At 37.5% G+C, this 20,021-nt stretch overlaps 1 protein-coding gene across 1 annotated transcript in view; it reads left to right on the top strand.

Moving 5' to 3' along the window:
• The window catches only part of GNGT1 (G protein subunit gamma transducin 1), a 170,919-nt gene extending 157,901 nt beyond the window's left edge, over nt 1-13,018 (top strand). The window contains exons 5-7 of the mRNA XM_031679609.2: nt 8,750-8,957; nt 9,579-9,684; nt 12,757-13,018. Coding sequence (XP_031535469.1) covers nt 9,589-9,684; nt 12,757-12,885 — 225 coding nt within the window. The 5' untranslated portion in view covers nt 8,750-8,957; nt 9,579-9,588 and the 3' untranslated portion in view covers nt 12,886-13,018. The remainder of the gene's footprint in view (nt 1-8,749; nt 8,958-9,578; nt 9,685-12,756) is intronic.
• The last annotated feature ends 7,003 nt before the right edge of the window (nt 13,019-20,021 follow it).

Below are 20,021 nucleotides of genomic sequence, written 5' to 3'. Positions count from 1 at the left end.
TATCCTCTGAGAGCCCCACAGGCTTGAAAGGTGACCATGCCTTTAAGGAAGGGGTTGAGGCAGATGGTCTTCCTCTCTGTGAGACACCTCAGGGAGCAGTGGCATGACTAGCTCCCGAGTACATGAGGAGAATTAATTTAGCCTAGTGATTTGGGGATGCACATACCATAACATAGTTGCTTAAGGGGTTACATTGATAAACCTCTTAAAGTTCTTGCTGCCCTGTCAAAATAAAATCTGAAATGAGTCCAGCTGGCACTGACAAGGAATTTGAACATCTGCTAAGAAGGCAGTTAAACTCTCTTCTGGGAGATTAGGAATCACTAGAGTTTTGTTTAAGTTTAGACAACTCCTTCACCCAGTAGACGTTTTTCTAGCGGGTTGGGCCATGTAGGAAATGTTTACTCTAACAGGCCCTCTGTCGGACACCGAGTACATGTGTGAGTGTTATACAATGAGGTGGAGCCACGTAAAAGAATGAGACATTCCCCATGCCTAGTTTTATTATTTTCCTTCTCCCTAGGCAGAACATGATAATGGGGTATAGAATGTATCTCTTACCATGGGCATTCTTTCATCTACCTATTCAAAAAATAAGCAGGTTAAACATTTTAAATGTGCCCAACTTTGTGCTAGACATTTGGGATAAAAAGATGAATTAACACATTAGGGATCTCACAGCAAAATAGAGTAGACAGATGAACACTGTATAACCCAGTTGCAGTGTAGTGTTCTTAGTATAATATTAAAAATCTGTACCAGGTTCTATGGGATTATGGAAGAGGAAATAAATAAAATTAGAGCAAAGATCTCAATTCACACTTAAAACCAATCCACACAAACACATCTCACATGACATCTTCTATCCCAGGGGACATCGGCTCTTTCCTTCATCAGCTAGTTGCTTTGGTTGGTTCTTTTAGGAGCTGCAGCTGTGGCAAACATTGCCTTCTGCAGGAGGGCAGAATTTCAGACACCCCCTTTCTCTTCTTCCTGGGTGTATGTTCCCTTATGCCTACTTAGGATGCAGACATCTTTTTTCTCACTCAGGTTGCTGCACATTTATCTATGTAAAGCACCCATAAGCTTGGTACAAATTCTGGACTACTTTACCCAAGACCTTTCTAGCACAATGCAGCCTCACTGCCAACCCAGAATTCTAGCCGGGGTTGCTAATCCACTGGAGAGTGGCATGGTAAGAATGGGGAATGGAAGAGAAATTTCCCCTAATTCCTGGATACCATGTGAGACCCTCAACAGCAGTAACTGTAACACTGGATATAATGTTAATTGAGAGTTTGCATTGTATTTTGCATTCATTAACTCATGAAATCCCCCATGATAACCACTTGAGAGAAATGCTTTACTCTCCTCACTCTGCAAATGAGGAAGCTAAAGCTTTAGATAGATCTGGGACTTGGCCAAAGCTATACAGCTAGCACAGGCAATCTGAATCCTGTTCCCCTAATCTCACATCCTTTCTTCCACATCACTGGCGACCAAAGGCAGGCTCATTTTATAGAAGATGTGCTCACGACCCTAGTTCAGTACCGGGACAGCTCTAGCTCAGATTTCCTTTTTACTCAAACATAAACTTTATAATTGAGAACAGAGAGCTACAATTTAATTACATTGCTATAATGCTCTAAGAGAAACATCTGCTGAAATTGATAATCAGATTAGAGGATTGAGAGAGTTAATCACTAAAGACCTTATTTTCAGGTCTATATTTAGCAGAAAGTAATGGATCTTGACCTTTCAAGTGGATAAAGATACCCTTTCTTGCAAAAATCTTGTCATTTTTATACTCTAGCCCAAATCTCATGTTAGATAAACATTACTTATTGAAGTATCATAAGCCCTCCAAATGTTCATTTGTTCTCGCTTTATGTGGAAAAGCTTTTTTATCTTAAATCACACAGGAGGGACAACCTGCCCAGGGGGGCAGGAGAAGGCATTAGCTGCCGTGTGAAAGGGGCGTATATCTCCTAGCACTCCCACTGTTTTTTTTTTTTTCCCCTTTTATTGACTATCAGCTGGGGGGAAAACTGACTTGAACTGAAAGATCTGTCTTAGAGTTGAGTACACTAGACTGGACTAGATGTACTGAACCAGCCAGAGAAGGATGAGTTGTTCCAACCAGTCAGCTGAATCTCCTGTATTCTCTGCCTTCCTTCCCTTTACAAAGGAGGGCATGCCCTGGTCAAGTCAGAGCCCAAGCCCTTGGTTGGTCATTTGGTCTCTGTCCTTTGTTCTCTTCTCTTTCCTTGCTCTGGGTCCTTCCTTCTTTTGCCTTCACAGAGATTCCACTCCTCTCATTCCTCTGCCACATCAGCTCTGCCTCTCTCTTATCCTTCAGCACATACACCCAATTTTAAGTTTCCACTTGGAGGGCTCTGTGTCTGATTTTCTTCATCCCAAACTTAAAGTTCTTATTTGACTCTCCATCCCTTTCCTATCAGGGCCCCATTTCACTTTTGCCTTTTTCAGCAAAATTTATCAGAAACATTATGTTCACTGTCTCCCTCCACTTCCTCATCCTTCCTTTCCCCACATTCCACTCAGTAAACTTGGATACTGAGAAGAGGATGAACAGGAAGGGCTCTTGTCAGTGCAACTCATCATGCTGTCACATCTCACTGGACCTCTCAATACATAAGACAAAGCAGCTGGCTCTCCCCAAAGAGCACATTTTCCATCGACATTTTGTCTTAACTCTCAGGAGTATTTAACAATTTCAAATCCCTCGTCATTCTTGAGATGCCTTTTCTTAGTCTTTAAGACACTACATTCTTTTTGGTTTTTCCCTGGTTGACTCCTCAATCAATCTATCCTCCTCTGCCTGTCGATTAAAGGTTGGGGTGACTCAAGGCTTCTTATGACTTCATGGTATTACAAACTATGCTTATAGCATTTATCATTTGAAACCAGTGTGTTTATCAGTTTTATTTTGTTTCTCTGATCCTGTCACTGTTATATAAGCTCTGTGAGAATAGAGAGTTTGCCTTTCATTCTCATCCTTGTATCCCAGTGCTAGGAATGAGACCTGAAAAGTAGAATCTCATAAATGCTTACTGTTATCACCATCCTGCTTGTGCTCAAGTGTCTTGAAAACCTAACTGGCTCAGCAGAAACAGAGAAACAGTTGCTTGAGGGGAGAAAGTGAGTTATCATAGAATACATTTGAATGTCTGTAAGTCATATGTGCCTTAAGAATAAGCTACAGGTTAAAAGAAATTGGTATTCATGTAATAAAAATAGCAATAGATACAAAAGCAACTGGCTTTCACAAACCAAATATGATAAAATGTGTGATCAACTTGATTAGATGGTGGAAAAAACCCAAAATACAAACTACCTTTTGTGTGACAGGAAAAAACAAAACAAAACAAAACTCAACTGAAAAGAATGATGTATCCAGTGATGAAATATAAATAGAGTAAGAGATTTTTAAAAAACTGATTTTGTTTGCTGCTTTAACCCCTAGCAATCAAGAGTGCCTGGTCCTTGGTAGTTACTCAATAAATATTTCCCAAATAAATAAATACTTGTTAGTTGCTGTCATTTTATTGGCCCATATAGAAAGCCAGAAGGAAAAAGAGGAGATATACAGATATCAAGGGATAGCAGTATTGCATATATGTGTTCAGCATAATGTCTGGCACACAGTAAATGCTCAATAGACAGTAACTAATATCACTGCATTTAATCGTCATCACAAGAAACTCACTCTCCTTTGTTAATTCTGTCTCACCTCCCTCATTTTAGAGGGCTTCAGTGTTTAATACTTTGTCCTCTACTCTTTCGTATTTACCCTGGGTCTTCCCATCCATCCTTGTGGCTCTCTCTTGAGCTCTGGCTTCTCCCCTAAACTGCAGACCACTCATTGAAAGGAATGTTCAACAAGCATCTCCAACATGGGATTCCCCTCCATGAGTCTTCCCCTTCTCCCAAAATAGCAAATTCCTGCTTCACTTGTTCAGCCCCAAATCATTGGCGTTATCTTGACTTTTTCTTTTCCTTCCTTCCTTCCTTCCTTTCTTTCTTCCTTCCTTCCTTTCTTTCCTTTCTTTCCTTTCTTTCTTTCTCTGATCTCTCCATACATCCTATTACCTCTACTTTCAAAATATATTTAGAATCTTACCACCTGTCCCCACCTTCACTCCTGTTACCCTGGTTTTAGTCACTCTCATGTCTCACCTTAATTACCACAGTCTTTGCAATGGCCTGAGGACGCACATGATTACTGATACCATCTACTGTTCCTCCCCCGTATTCACGTGGCTCCTCGAGTTCTTGCTGTACTACTGTCCCTGGAGCCATCCTCACTTCTTCATCTCCTCCAGATCTTCATTCAAATAGCATTGTCTCAGAGAAGCCTTCCCCGACCCCTCTCTCAATAACTGAAACACCTCTCTTGACACTTCCTGTGCCTTCCCTGCTTTATTTTTTTCCTCAGCACTTAATCACTGTATATTGCCACATTTTATTTTTTATCTTGTTCATTGTCTGTCTCCCTCATTAGCAAGTTTGTTCCCTATGGGACAAGTTTTCTAAATTTTTTTCTCTTCTCTACCCTCAAGCATCTAGAACAGTGTCTGGCACCTAATAATATTCAGTAAATATTTGTTGAATGAATGAATGAATAAAAGTTAGCTGTTATTTTTAATGGTCCCAAGTATAATGTCAGGATGAAAAAGAATATTCCATGTAAGAAAATTTATACGCTCATGATTACAAGTTTATTGTACGTAATACAGTGGATTTGTTTCTGAAAAAAATGTGTCAAACTGAATGTTTATGCATCAACATATTTAAAGTATGCCAACAACATTTCCATTTCAAAGAACCTGTGATTGATCCTCTGTATAAAACAAAGGACTTTAAAAAATTAATTTTAATAATTTCCCCTAATGTAACCCATGTAAGTAAAATATTTTATCGTATTCTTACTTCCAAATATTCTTACCTATGATGTGTAAAAACAAACAAAACATATATCCTTTTAACTTTACACTAGCCCCTATTAGGTTTAAAATAAATTAGCAAGAAACTTAATGGAAACTCTGAAAGATATTAGTGAGACACTAAGCTACTCTACACAGTTCTATCCTCTCAACACCCCTTACCCACACCTGCAAAAGCAGTGAAAACATCACCTGATATATTTTCAAAAGGCCCCTTAGGAGAGACACACTGAGAACCACTGCACTGTGTATGGGGTACAGCTCTGAGATACTTTCTCCCCCTCCTCTTTTATTCCTGTCTTTTTTGGACCTTAGTGTCTCCGATGGTTGTGCAGGATAGAGGAAGAGGTCAGAGGTGACGTACCTTCTGCGTAATGAGGGTATGTTTCTCCCCTGGGGTAGCTGTAATGCAAACTTCACTTGTGGGTCTGTGAGTCTTCAGTCCTACCCTAACAGTCCGGTGACGGTGGGGGTGGGGATGCTTGGTGATCAGCCCAGTAATCTGACCTCACCCCTTTCAGAACTTCTCATCAGGGTGGCCACCTGAAAACTTAGTATAGAAGTGGCCCAGTCAGTGGGGTGCTGGGGCTGGAGGTGAGTTAGTGCCCTTGGCTGTCAACTCTGTGCTGCTTTCTCTGTAGTTCTGGAGTGTCGGGACTATAAACGAAAAACAAACCCTCTCCTTTACACTAGTTTGAAGAGGGTAACTGAGAGAAGTGTGCTGAAGCGGAAAACATCCCAGACCAGAAAACAGACACCTGTGTTATAATCCCAGATCTAGTGCTACCAGCTCTGTGGTTTTGTGCATTTCAATTCTTTCGATCACCTTTGCGTCATTTGCAAAATGGGATAAAGAGTAATTAAATGATGTTATATCTGAATTCTTTTAAATCCTCGACTTCAGTCCAACTCTGAGCATTTGAATTCTCCATGCATATATGCTGCTCTTCTCTGTGTATCTAGGTGTCCTTGGGGCTGGTGAGAGTTTTGATCCTCACTGTTTGGATTTTTTTCGTACAAGACCCATGGCATCAAATTTGGCAAACATTCTTGGATCTTGTAAGATTCACCTCTGCCGAATGAAGTGTGTTTTGCTTAAAATATTATTAAACACGGTGAATCACAGCATCTTAAAGTAAAGAAATCATTTGCTAATAAAGTGAAGTTAGACACTGGAGGGAAGCAGACTATGCCACCCCAAAATATGCCACCTCACTGCTATAAGGAATATTTTGAACTGATTATTTTTAAGAAACAGCAGACACAGGAAAAGCTGTGAAAACCAAGTAGAAGCCATCCTTTTGTAAGAGACATTCACATTTTAAGAGAAATCTCCATTTGTAGTGGTGTCTTCCTTTCTGTACCAGGAAGAGGAAGATGAGTCTAAATCTCTAAAAACTCTTGTCAGTGGAGAAGACAGCAACTCAGATCTGCATAACCCTGTTTGCTTTACTTTGCCTGATCACCTCCCATAACTGACTCCTCCTCCCCCTCTCCCTCCCTCTCCCCAACATCTTCTTTTGTCTTTAGCTGGAAATGATATTGAGGGTACTGGCTTGGGCCGTATTGTTGAGTTACTCAGTTTTCCTGGGTCTCTCCCATGTGTGCAGGAAGTATACATGTTACTAAACTTTTGTTTGTTTTTCTCCTATTAACCTTTTATCATAGGACGGTCTCAGCCAAGAACCTAGAAGGGTAGAGGGAAAATTATTTTTCCTTCCCTGCAATGTCTTGCACTTTTCTCTATGTCTAGGTGAATATTTCTGACATAGGTTACAAGTGACCTCATCAATACCTCATCATTCTTTTCTGTATATCAGACAATATACAAAAGAGTATGCAGTAGTCAGGACATAAGTTATGAAAGATATGGATGCTCTTGTAAATGTCCTTAACATCCACTGAGCCTTAGAGTTCTTAGAAGCAGAGACTAAGACGGGGATCCTTGTCCAAGTGATGTGTTGAGGGTGAGCTCCAGGAGAAACCTCCGAAGGAAGGAGGAAGCAGGATGAAGGAGGAGAGGTCGTCAAAGATGTGGTTTCAGAAGTCTAGCTTCATCCTGAACTCATGGGGTGCTCAGGAAGTTTCTTAATTACACCAAGATTTTCCAGCCCAGAGTCAAGTGGTTTGGGCTATTAGAACCCCATTTCAGCCAGCCATCTGCTCCAGGACACTCACAATGGCCAGGCATCACCAGCTGAAGAGGTTTCCATCAGCCAAGGATAAATGTATGCAAAACTTTGGCAGTCAACATCCCCAGCTTCTGAGGGGAGGATCTGGGCAGGGCCCCAACAGCATCTTCTACACATGATATTAAAGGAGCTAAATCATGTCCACGTGATGTCCTTTAAGAACACTTACATAGCTACCTGTCAGCAGATGACACGTAAGACAGCACAACCTGAGAGTCTAGAGGTACAGAGTAAGTAGCACCAGCTAACATGTACGGCGTGCTTGTTCCCTGCTGTACGCTGCTATGCAGTCTTTATTCCTCTCGAGAAATCTGCCACGTAGGTACTATTGTTGCTCTTATTTCCTAGCAAACTGAGGCACAGAGAGGTGATGTAACTTGATCAGGCCCACACAGCTAGCAAGTGCCAGTGAATGGTCATTTTATTGGCAATATATGGTAGGTCTTCTCTGGAACAGAGAAAATGAAATTCTAAGCCCTACCCCAAATCAAAGTATCTTAGGTTGGACTCATATTTTAACGTGTTCCTTAAATGATTTTTATACATGGGAAGTGTCAAAGCCATTGCCAAGTGGAAAAAAAATTTCCAAGATGGAGAAAAGTTGTGCAAAGGACAATGTCAACAGGTAAAAATGATGAGCAGAAATAGATACACTTGTGAATTTTTTTAACGTTTTTTATTGATTTATAATCATTTTACAATGTTGTGTCAAATTCCAGTGTAGAGCACAATTTTTCAGTTATACATGAACATACATATATTCATTGTCACATTTTTTTCGCTGTGAGCTACCACAAGATTTTGTGTATATTTCCCTGTGCTATACAGTATAATCTTGTTTATCTATTCTACAATTTTGAAATTCCATCTATCCCTTCCCACCCTCCGCCCCCTTGGCAACCACAAGTTTGTATTCTATGTCTATGAGTCTGTTTCTGTTTTGTATTTATGCTTTATTTGTTTTTGATTTTTTTTTCTTTAGATTCCACATATGAGCGATCTCATATGGTATTCTTCCTTCTTTTCTGGCTTACTTCACTAAGTGAATTTTTTGTAGATAGTCTGAAGGGAGTGAAAAGGAAGGTAAGAATAAAATAGAGAATGGGCTCTTAAATACCAAACAATACTTACAAAGGAAGTAATAACTTCTTCATTGTCATGTTGTTTCTTGAAATAAGAACGGAATAGCAGAAATAAAAAATATCGGAAACATTGGCTTATGGTGTTCTCTTCTTCCTCTGTGCTGGCCTATGTAGGCATTCATCCCTAAAAATATGCTTAACTACCTCTTTCCCAGAGAAGAGCAAGATATTATAAAATTGGGAAGGGAAATAATATTTCTTCAAAGGTTTTGGAAATGAAATACTATACAAATACAAGGAGATAGGTTAATTGATGATATGTAATTAGCAGAGTATTTTTATGTAGATATATGATGTTGTTTTCTGAAATAGCATGTGACCTGAATATGTCTACTTTCATAAAAATTTGTCATTATAAAAATTGGACCAGAGAGACAAGCGAAGAGAAGACCAAAGAAGGAGAGATTATAAGCATTATGCCACTTGGCTACAGTGAAATATTTTCCAGACAATTTCATACAGGAGTCACCAGCTACTGTGCCATCTTTCCCATTGCCCATCGATCTGATTGGGGAGAAGAAATTGCCAAGAAGGCAGAAGAGTCTGTTCATCTGTGATGTGCATCAGTAGATCAGACTCACCACGTCCCCTTTAAGCTGCTGCATTTGCTCATCATTGCTATCCAGTTCATCGTGACAGTTACATACAAATTCCAGGTATTGTATGGAAAAACACTTCTAAGCAATACGATAGTTTATTTCTAATTTACAAGGTTGTTTGTTTGCTATATTTTCGTTCTATCACTTCACCTTTCTATCCATTATTTATAAAGAACTTATAATGACACTTTTTGTATGTTTCTCTGTTAATACCAGATTAAATACTCTTGCAGTTTAGGGGATTAATGGGCAGTCCTCAGAATGACCTCAAACTAATTTAAATGGCAGAAATCATATGGTAGAGGGCTTTGGAGTTGGAGATGAGGGTTGGAAACTCAAGTTTTTACACTGTGCAAATAAACAGAGAAAGGGAGGAGCACTGGCTATTTAAGACTATGTACTGACTGAACTGACCTCTCCCCACAAACCTATTAGCAGGTGTTTAGAGTCAAATGCTTGGCTTAATCATATTAGTGAGGATTATAAGGAAGCTTTAAAATCTCAAGGCTAGCATGCAGTGCTAGATTGTTCAGAAGGCATTCATGAGAAATTGATTATCATAGGAAGTTAGAACAGAAAGTCCACTTAGTAAGTTAAGAGCTACGGAAAGAGTTGGCTGACATTGCTTGGAGCAAGTTCAGCAATTCGGGTGTGTAAACTAACTTTCTACCTTTTCAGCAGGCAAAAGATGCCAGTGATCAATATTGAGGACCTGACAGAAAAGGACAAATTGAAGATGGAAGTTGACCAGCTCAAGAAAGAAGTGACACTGGAAAGAATGCTGGTAAACTGTTGCTCTCTTTTGAATTTTCTTTTTTTTGGCAGGGGGAGGTAATTAGGTTTATTTGTTTATTTTTAGAGGCGGTACGGAGGATTGAGCCCAGGACCTCATGCATGCTAAGCATGCCTTCTACAGCTTGAGCTATACCCTCCCCCCCTGAATTTTATTTTAAACTAGAGATACTGTAACACTATCAGGTTAAAAACCATTGGAAGGGAGCAGAATTTGCCAGCCCAGAATACGCCCTTTTAGCATAAGGATTATTTTAGACTGATTAGTATTTCCATTATCTTGGAAATGGTTACCAAAAGTCCTCTGCCAGTAGAAGGAGCAGATATGACAAAGGAATGAAAGTTTCTGTCAAACCATGACTGAAGCTTGGAAAATTTAGATAATGTATTTTACATCCCTTCACTTTGGGAAAGTTAGAACCAAAACTCCTCCAACAAGTGATAAGAGTATATTTTATGTATTTTTTTTAAAAAATTCATTTAATCAGGTCAAAGCAAAAAAGGAGTTTGTATTATCTTCATACTTTGTTCAAAACTCTTACTCCCAATAAAAATTGGAATTTTGGCTTCTTTTATGTTCATAGTTGTCTCAAATTTCCCCGTTGCCCTTTCCATACAAGCAAAACATGTTTTGCTGTAAAGATAAAATTAAACCTATAAACAGCACAAAAGCTTGGAACAGACACCAAAAAAAGTTAAAATCTTTATCTTTGCAATTTGGAGAAAATAAAATAGACTTTTGAGGTAAAGACTTGGGGTAAACATCACATACGTCGTCATTTGTCAGGTTTAGGGGTTCCTTTTCCCTGTTATTCAACGTGTCTTTGCTCTTGGAAGTCGAATTAATTTAATATCAGACTGCCAAAACTACATGCACGCACACACACACAAACTTCCCAGTCCTGGACCCAAAGCTCTGGCACGGGACGGCCTAGTGTATCACAGTGTGGCTGAGCGGATATCCTCTGGAACCATTTCCCTGGTTCAGATTCTGGCTTCACCATTTTCTGTGTAACAGTCACTTAAATTAGTCAACTTATCTGTGCCTCTGTTTCCTCTTCTATAAAGTGGGGGTACTAACATTATATAATGATAATTACTATTTTAAAGATTGTTATTGATATCTGTGAGCCAGACTGGTTCATAATATGCCTTAATCGATTTTGCTATCAAGGCAGTGGCCTTGTCAGAGGAAGACAACTCTCTGCATCCAGTTTCTGAAGCTAAGTGAAAATAATAGGCAAAGATTAAAGATAACCTTTGCAGTAATAGCTAAAAATAGATACCATTTGACTGAGTATCTATGTATGCCAGGTACTTAATCCAACCAGTGTTGCCCCTCCTATTTTGTAAATGAAGTAACTAAACCTTAGATGAACTATCTTAACTAAAGACACCCAGCTGGTAAGTGGGCAGCGCCAAAATCAGACCGGGAATGGCCTGAATCTAACGCCCATGCTCTTTTCACCACGTCATGTAATCCTGCATTAAACTCTGCATGCTTAGAATAAGCCTCCCTGAAGTAATTTTTAAGCCCATAAGATTTTAGGTAATTTATTGCAACTCATATCCTCAGATCCTAGCCAGGCACTATCAAAATTAACCCCTCACTGACTCCTGCATTAAAAGAGCAGTTTACTCCTCTGTTCCTGGAGTCTGGTTGGGGTTAAAAGAGCTGGTGTTTGGAACAAGGGAAAAAAAAGTGTATCTAAATCTCAATTTTGAATTTTTGAAGAGGAAAAAAAAGGAATCTCAATTATTGCATATTGCAAATGTATGCATAAACTCCAAGTGTCGCCGCATGAAGGATCCACCTGACCAATGCCTTGCCCCAGTTAGAGACGATTTGTTCTAATATGTAGATGATAAGTTTGAAGAGTTGGAAAATAATCTTAAATCTTCTGTCTAATGTTGCTTGGAATTTTCATGCAAAAATGGCATAAAGATATTATTAAAATAAAGCAATAAATTCCTTAGGTAATAATTCCAAAAATGGTCACTTCATGGACTGCCAAAAATGAAGCACCTTCGTGTTAATGTCATGAATGATCTATTTAATGAAAAGAAAGTAGGTTGATAGTTAAAAGAATAATTTGGTTCCATGTGTACATATGCAGGTATACACACACACATACACACACTTTTATATTTACATACGTATAGAACATTCCCTCTCTCTAAAAGATGTTAAATGGTACATTAACAGGTTCTGGCTGGGTCCATTAAAATATGAAAGCTTGTTTTTTTGCAAAGTCATTACTATAATGGCGCTGGCGACTAAGGAGCAAGCTCAAAAACAAAATGAATGATTTAATTTAGCAAGTATTTATTTACTGAGCACCACCTAAAAGAAAGCTCTATTCTAGATGCCTGGATACATGTGAACAAATCAGCCCAAGTTCCCTTTGGAGCTCACCTTCTAGTGCACAATCATGATCAATCATTGTAGACTTAAGCTTAAAATAAAATTACTTGTGTACACTTCTGAGAATCCAGGAGTGGTGATAAGCCTGGAATTTAACAATTATTCATTGCCTTCCACCTTTATAGGTCATATTTTTGGAATGAGGAAAAAGGTTTAATCAATGCTCACTGTGGTAACATTCTTGACTTGTGTTGTCAGCTGTGTTCTGACCCCTGGATCCTGTCTCCTTCAAAGAAGCTGGAGGCAGCGTCTGCTGAGAACCCCTAGCTGGAGTACAGCCAGCTGTGTAGCCTTTGCCTAAGATATCCAGGAGAACAGGCGAGAGCGTAGCTATTTTTTTCTTTTCTTGTAGAAAGTACAAATGTACTGGCAGAAAGCAGAATCACATTAAAAAAAAAAAGTAACACACACGAAAAAATTTCAAGTTATTATTGGGAAGGGTATAGTTCAGTAGCAGAACACATGCTTAGCAGGCACGAGGTCCTGGGTTCCATCTGCAGTACTCCCATCCAAAAATAACTAAACAAACAAACAAACCTAATGATCTCCCCCCAAAAAAATTTTTATAGATACATTCTTCGATTCTGCAGTATTTTCTATGAAACCAAGTGAGTCATCTCTTAATTTTTTTCCTTCAAGGTGTCCAAATGTTGTGAAGAAGTAAGGGATTATGTTGAAGAGAGATCTGGGGAGGACCCCCTAGTAAAGGGCGTACCAGAGGACAAAAATCCCTTCAAGGAGCTCAAAGGAGGCTGTGTGATTTCATAAAGAAAAAAAAAAAATCTTGGAACATCTTGAGCTTTAATGTCAATACTAATTTGGGGTCATATGTTATACTACTGAGCATGTACATGAATTGTTAAATTATAAATATCAGCTTTTAATAAAAGTTGGAATGTGATCATGTATAAGTCTATGTTTTTCTTAAAGTACTTAGCACAGAGTTTAACACATAATTGACAATATTGATTGATCCCTTTCCTGTGTTTTATGAATGAGTTGATTTTATTCTGGATGCCAGCATTATAGTTAATGTTTTATGTTTCTCCATTACCCTTTCAAAGTCCACCCAGAAATTTCATGGTTAGACTTACCCTTTTCCTCAACCTTTCTCTTGCTTACAGAGTTAGCAAGTCCATTCTTCTGATTTCATGGAAGACGTATCTTGCAGAGTATGTGCTGTGAAGATTTTTGTTGTTGATGTTCTGTTTTCTGTTTCCCTTTCTCCACCCCCAGTCTGCAGCGATGGTTTTAACTTAACCTCTTTCTGCATTCTTACCAATTCTACCTGTAACCAGTGCCATGACTTTCACAAAACGCCAACTGGATTTCAGGGTTCCGCCTGTGGTCACGGAGGATAGTGGACTTAACCATCACTAAAATAAAGGTTATGAGAAGCCAGAGAGTTCTGGCTGTAGCACTGTACTGCCTAACTGACTTTGGATAAATTACTTAATCTTTCTAAATCTCAGTTTCTTCTGCTGTAGAACAGGGATAATAATGGTCCTATCCCATTTTTCCTGGCAGTTAAGTATTGCACTAGGGTAACTACAGCACTTAGCATATTGTCTAGCATATAATAAGAGCCAATAAGTGTTAACTAGTATAGTTCCTGGGAATGGAATTAGACAAAATACCTAGAATCCTTTAGGATACATGCCATTCCTTCCCATTCCCATGAAGATTCACCCATATGGTCCTCTTCCCCGTAGCAGTGTAAGGGCAAGATGATAGAATAATAGCTATCCTCTGTATCATCCTGCTAATCAGTTTTCTCCTGGCATCTCACTGAATTTTCATTAGCCAAATTTCACTGTGTTTGTGCTGATGACTAAGAGAGAACTTGCCTGTGCTTCTGTAAAAGGCAAATGTTAATTACCCCAACTCAGAAACTATTTTTGTTGTTAGTGTTTGGTATTGCTATCCCACGTTGTACAGTGCTGTTTTTGGATATATCAGTGATCAGAATATTCAGAAATGCTAGTTGATTGTCAACCTTTTAAAAACAAGATAAGAATTATCTATAATTTGGTATGGAAGGGTATCTAAAAGTCATCCCGAGTCTGGCTCCCAACAAGGTGCCCTCCCACGGTGGCCATAGTAAATGTCCCACAAAAATCTGTTGACTCTTGTCCAATCCTTCATTCTGGAGTGGAGAAAATCAAGGCTTAGAGAAGTGAACTGGTGAATTTCTCAAGTCCAGACTCTGGATCTCTGGATGAATGGCTAGCAACACACTCACATGTATCAAAAATGTGTTGTGTATTAAGGAATTCCAGGATAAACTATAGTGGTCTTATCTTCTTTCCTCAGGAGAAGCTCTTTTCCTTCTGTGGAAAATTACAAAAACCCTCTCCAGCTCCAGCCCCAGCACTTCCTATCTCTATTTCCCACTCAAATTTTCCTTCATCGCACCTGTCACCTTCTAGCATACTGTATATTTTATCTATTTGCTTGTTTACTTAATTGTGGTCTGTCTCTAGGGGTTTTCCCTGTGCAATTTATGTTTTTTAAGTGTTCCATATATCTTTTTTTCCTGACTGAAAAAATACAAAATCTTGGCTATGGCATTTTGTAACATATATAGACCTAACCAACATCTCTAGCTTTCATCCAACAACTGGAAATAGATTTTGGAGCCAGACTATTCTAAGTGAAAACCCTGAGTCATCCACTTTCTAGTTGAGACCTTGACAAATAATTTCAACACTTGAACCTCATTTTTCTCATACATAAAATGGAACCCAAGATGGATTCTTATGAGGATATTTAAAATCACTTAGATAGAAGATAAACATATAGGAAAAACCTAGTAAATGTCCTTTATTTATAAACCCTTTAGACTTCATGTAGTCAACAGTCTTAACTATTAAACAGTCCGCGACATGATACCTTATTTTCCCGCCTTCTGGATTTAGTCATACTGATCTCTCCACCTGAAATGTCCCTCCACTCCACCTCATTTCAGTCTTTTGAAATCCTGCTCTCCTGAGGCTCACTAAAAACGCCCTCTGTCTCTCACTCCCTCCCCAGAGTATTCTATATATTCTTAAGTCATTTAACATTACTTTGCTTTCTCCTATTATAATTTATATGGGTGTCTTAATATCAATGCTGTATTGTAAATTTGGCAAGCCAAAAGCTCTGTTCATCTTTGAATCTGCCATAATAAATTGTCTCTACAACTTAATTAACTTAATAAGTGCTTAATCCAATTAAAAGCAGGCAAGGGTGGTACTTTTACATTGGATAATTCAGAATTGGTATTGGCTTAACAATGATTAGATCAACAATAGGTTATACTTCCTGTTGCTTAAAAATACAGATTGTCAGCAGAAATTTGAATAAGATAAAAATTATAGGAAGGAAGTATAGAGGAAGATGATTCAGGAAAAAGGAAATAAAATCATGATTGTCCCTCAGACTACACAGCTACAACTGGCAGTGAGTGATACTGGGTTTTTTTCAGAAGTTACTATTTTAAGGCCATGATTACTAGGTTAAAAAGCATGAAGTAAGGCTACAGGGAAACCAAAAAATACTCCAGAGCCTTAGCATTTGGCTCTTCAACAAAATTTCCTAATGTCATGAGTGGGAATGGGTTTAATATACATTGTTACCATAATAATACATCATTTGAGACTTGAACTTTGAGGATGTTTTGTATTGGTGAGTTTAAGCTTTAGCAAGACAAAAAAAAAGATCACTCTTATTTTAATTAAGATTGATTTTATTTTAGCTAGATTTCAAAACAAGACTAGTATCAAACGTCCTAAATTCTTAAAAGAATATGTTACCAGGAGGAAGACAGTAAACTGAGTAACAAAAATGACCACCTATATGCAGTAGAAATCAAAGTCTTATATGGACAGAAATGGCAGATCATTTTGATAACATGAATTGTAAGTAATTGTTAAGGTAATTGGAGCATCAGGCACCAATCAGCCTGTGATTTCCCATTATTTTTATCTAGAAAAGGAATCTTAGGAACAGTTACATAGAATAGGTGAGTTCCTGAAGATTTTCATGTGACTGTTATAACAAATTGAACCAAATATCAAATGAACCAAGAGTGCATGAAAAGTAGGTTGAATGCTTTCCTTCAAGAAACCATCATTTTAATGACCTAAACAGTCATCATTTACTTTGTAAGTTTTAGAAGAGCAGAATTTGAGAGTTTTATTTTATACCTACAGAACAGAGGCAGAGAGGATCTGTCTTGCAAAAATCATAAGATACAATGAAACCAGAAGCCTGGTCTTTTTTGAGTTCAAGGTAGTATTAGGTCAACTCCAATAAAACTGCCCTCAGTATTTTCTTAAATACTTTTCTTATATGGATTTTTAATAGCATACTTAATACATCAGAAAAAGAGTCAAAGAATTGTTTTTCCCTTTTTTGCATGTGAAGGTACATATGTCATAGTCTTTGCTCTTTTAAAAGTTAGAGTAGCCACCTAGTTAACTTTATTTGTATTAAGCAGATTCTTTTTTTTTTAAAGTATTGAAATATATTTTTACATATCCACAACCCAGTACAAAACATGGAACATCACCATCTCTACAAGTCCCCTCTGTCCCTCCCTGAACATCTTAACCTTCTTCCCCTCAGAGATAAGCCACCATTCTGAATTTTATGTTATAATCCCCTTGTTTATAGGTTTTTAAAAAAACTACTCATGTACCTATTCTTTTTTTTAAAATTGAAGTATAGTTGATTTACAGTGTTGGTTTACATCATACTGTTTAGTTGTTTTTTCTGCTTTTTAACTTCATATAAATGGAATCATGCTTCATGTTAACTTGCTTCTTGCAAAATCAGTTTTGAAATGATCCATGTTGACGCTTTTAACTGTAGTTTATTCATTTTCAGTGCTGCAAAGTTTTCCACTGTAAATGTATATCAGTCTTCTTATCCATTCATTCTACAGTTGGTAGACATTTGAGTTATTTTCAGTATTTTATGAATATTCCTGTACATTTCTTTTGGTGCACAGATAGAAGGAATTCTTTGAGGTATATACCTATAGGTAGAATTACTGCACCATTGCATACATGTGAGTAAAACTGTTTTCTAAAGTGGTGGATGTACCAATTTACATTTCCTCCAGTAAGCAGGATTTTTGAGGTCTTTCCCTTTTCTATACATTCACCTACTCTTAGAATTTTCAGAGTTCTTAATTTTTGCCAGTCTGGTGAGTGTGAAATGGTATCTTCTTCTTTTAATTTACATTTCTTTTATTACTAATAAGCATGAGTATGAGCATCTTTTCATAGGTTATAGGGACATTTGTGTTTCTTCCTCTGTGAAATACACACATTCATTCTTTTGCTTACATTTTAACAATCTGTTTTTCTTCTTTAAATTGATTTTGGGGAGTTCTCTATATATTCTGCATATTAACCTTTTGTAGTTATTTGGATTATAAATAACTATTTTATGGCTTGCTTTTTCACTTTCTTTATAGAATCCTTTGATGAATCAGTGTTCTGAGTTTTAATATAGTCAAATTGGTCAATCTTGCACTCTTAGTCACCTTACTAAAGAAATCCTTCCCTACCTCAAGGCTATAAAGACATTTCCTACATTGTCTTCTAACAGCTATATAATTTTACTTTTTTACATATAAGTCTTTAATTCATTTGAACTTTTTTCTTCCTTCATTGTGAAGTAGGACTCCGATTTCATTTTTTCTATATGGATAGCCAGTTGACCCAGAATCATTTATTGAAAAGCTCATTCTTTCTCCACTTTAAGCAGATTCTTTAAAACATTTGTCAAGACATTGGGCTAACAAAGGTTCGTTTCTTTTTTCTTTTTTTCTGAATAGGGAGCATTTTGTTTGTTTTTTGTTTGTTTGTTTTTGGGGTGTTTGAAGTATAGTCAGTTATAATGTATCAATTTATGGTATACAGCATGTTTCAGTCAGACATAAACATACATGGATTTGTTTTCATATTCTTTTTCATTACAAGTTATTACAAGATATTGAGTATAGTTCCCTGTGCTATACAGAAGAAATTTGTTTTTTATCTACTTTATATATAGTAATTGGTATTTGCACATCTCGAACTCCCAGCTTATCCCTTCCCATCTCCTTTCCCACTGGTAACCATAAGTTTGTTTACTATGTGAGTCTGTTTCTGTTTTGTAGATAAGTTCATTAGTGTCTTCTTTTTTCTTTTCTTTTCTTATTACACGTGTCATTTTTCACTGCAGAATGGTTTCTACTCATACTATTTTATAAAATAAGTTCTATTAGAGGTAACGTACAAAATACGTAAAAAGTTAACACAATTGGATACAACTAATTATGGATTTTAACATTTGTTTATCCAAAATGTTTTGCTGATAAAATATTTCTTTGAAAATACTTGAGAAATTGCTTACCGTGGTTACTCTCTGGGAGGTGAATTCCATGCTTAGGAAGAGGGAGTTACATACTCTTGTTTAAAACCAAAAAAATGTGCCCATCATTTTACCATTTAAAACCAAACAACAATAACAACAACAAAACATTCTTCAGAATGCTGTGTGATCATGGGATTTCAGCATTTCCCAACTAAGTTTAATTTATTCAGTTTACTTAGCATGTGAATTATTTGATAAGAATGAAAGTTTTTTTAAGTATACTAATATGTATTTCATCTCTAAGTCTCATAATACTGTGGAATAAGTTGAAGACTCATTACAGATTTAGAAATATCACTGCATGCAACTAGATGATTCCACAGGGAAGAAATTTCCAGGCCAAATAAATCTATTTTTATGATTTGGAACAGACATACATTAATTTACTTAACCAATTTATTTAATTTGGGTTCTGAGCTTATTTAATTCAGGCCGCATTAACTACTTTCACTAACTTATTTAAGTTATTTTTAACCAACCTTAAATTTAAGCAATGGGGAATCAAAAAGAAAAAAAATCAGTTCTGGAGACAGATGTGAGTTTTTTGTCTTGGCTCAGTGCATACTCACAGGGAAAACTCTAGCAGCTGATCTGATTTCTTTCAGCCTGGGAGATTCTGGAATGTGTGGTATTTCAAATACAGAAAATGAAGCTCCTAAATATTTTTCTTTGTGAAAGTAATTCATTAGATATAGATACATAATTACAACTAGAAACTAAACGTACCTTAGCTAATTCACCCCTCCCCTAGCCCATCACATATTTTACAAAGTAGGAGACCAAAATCCAGAAAGAAGTGTATCTTTTCTAGTGATGGCCAGTGGCAGAGCAGGGACTGGAACCCATGAGTACTGGTCAAGGATCTCATTGTTCTTTTCATACTAATAAATTCATTGAGGATAAGTGGGTGAAGCCTGGTGAAGAATTATGAAGTAACAAACGAAAAAAACCAAACTGCCTACAAAACAGGGGAGCGCCTATGGTGTGTAAGGCCAAGTACCCTGAAATATTCAGGTAATGTCTCCACTCACCTTGAATTTGACACTATAGGCAGGAGGTAATCTCTGGGGAGAAAGAGTAATATGTATCTGACTGTTTGGGATACTTTTATTTTTCTTCCTACAGGCTTTATTTTTAATTCTAGTCTTTTGAGCATCATTGAAAAGGCTTTCGTTCACAGTCAAAGGGAAACTTTACGTTGCAAGTAAACATTTGTCACATCATACACTTTTCCTGGCTTTACACAGTGGCAACTAGGTAACTATTGCTTTCCAGAAAGCAGAGAAACAAATGCTAAATGGATCCATGCCAAACGTTCAAGAAGGTGTCTGAGCCAGGAATTCAAACCCTTGGTGTCAAGTGTCACCTAAACCTTTGACAGATGGGTAGTGGACAAACACTTCCTGGTAAGAACTGTAAGATTCCGGCTTGTCTTCCTTCCGCGTATAGTTCAAACATTACAAAGCAGTCCCCTGAAGAAAGAATAAAAACTC

The sequence above is a fragment of the Vicugna pacos genome, chromosome 7, assembly GCF_048564905.1.
Source record: "Vicugna pacos chromosome 7, VicPac4, whole genome shotgun sequence".
Taxonomy (NCBI): Eukaryota; Metazoa; Chordata; class Mammalia; order Artiodactyla; family Camelidae; genus Vicugna; species Vicugna pacos.
The sequence above is the reverse complement of the archived record's forward strand: the minus strand, read 5'-3'. Positions and strand labels throughout refer to the sequence as shown.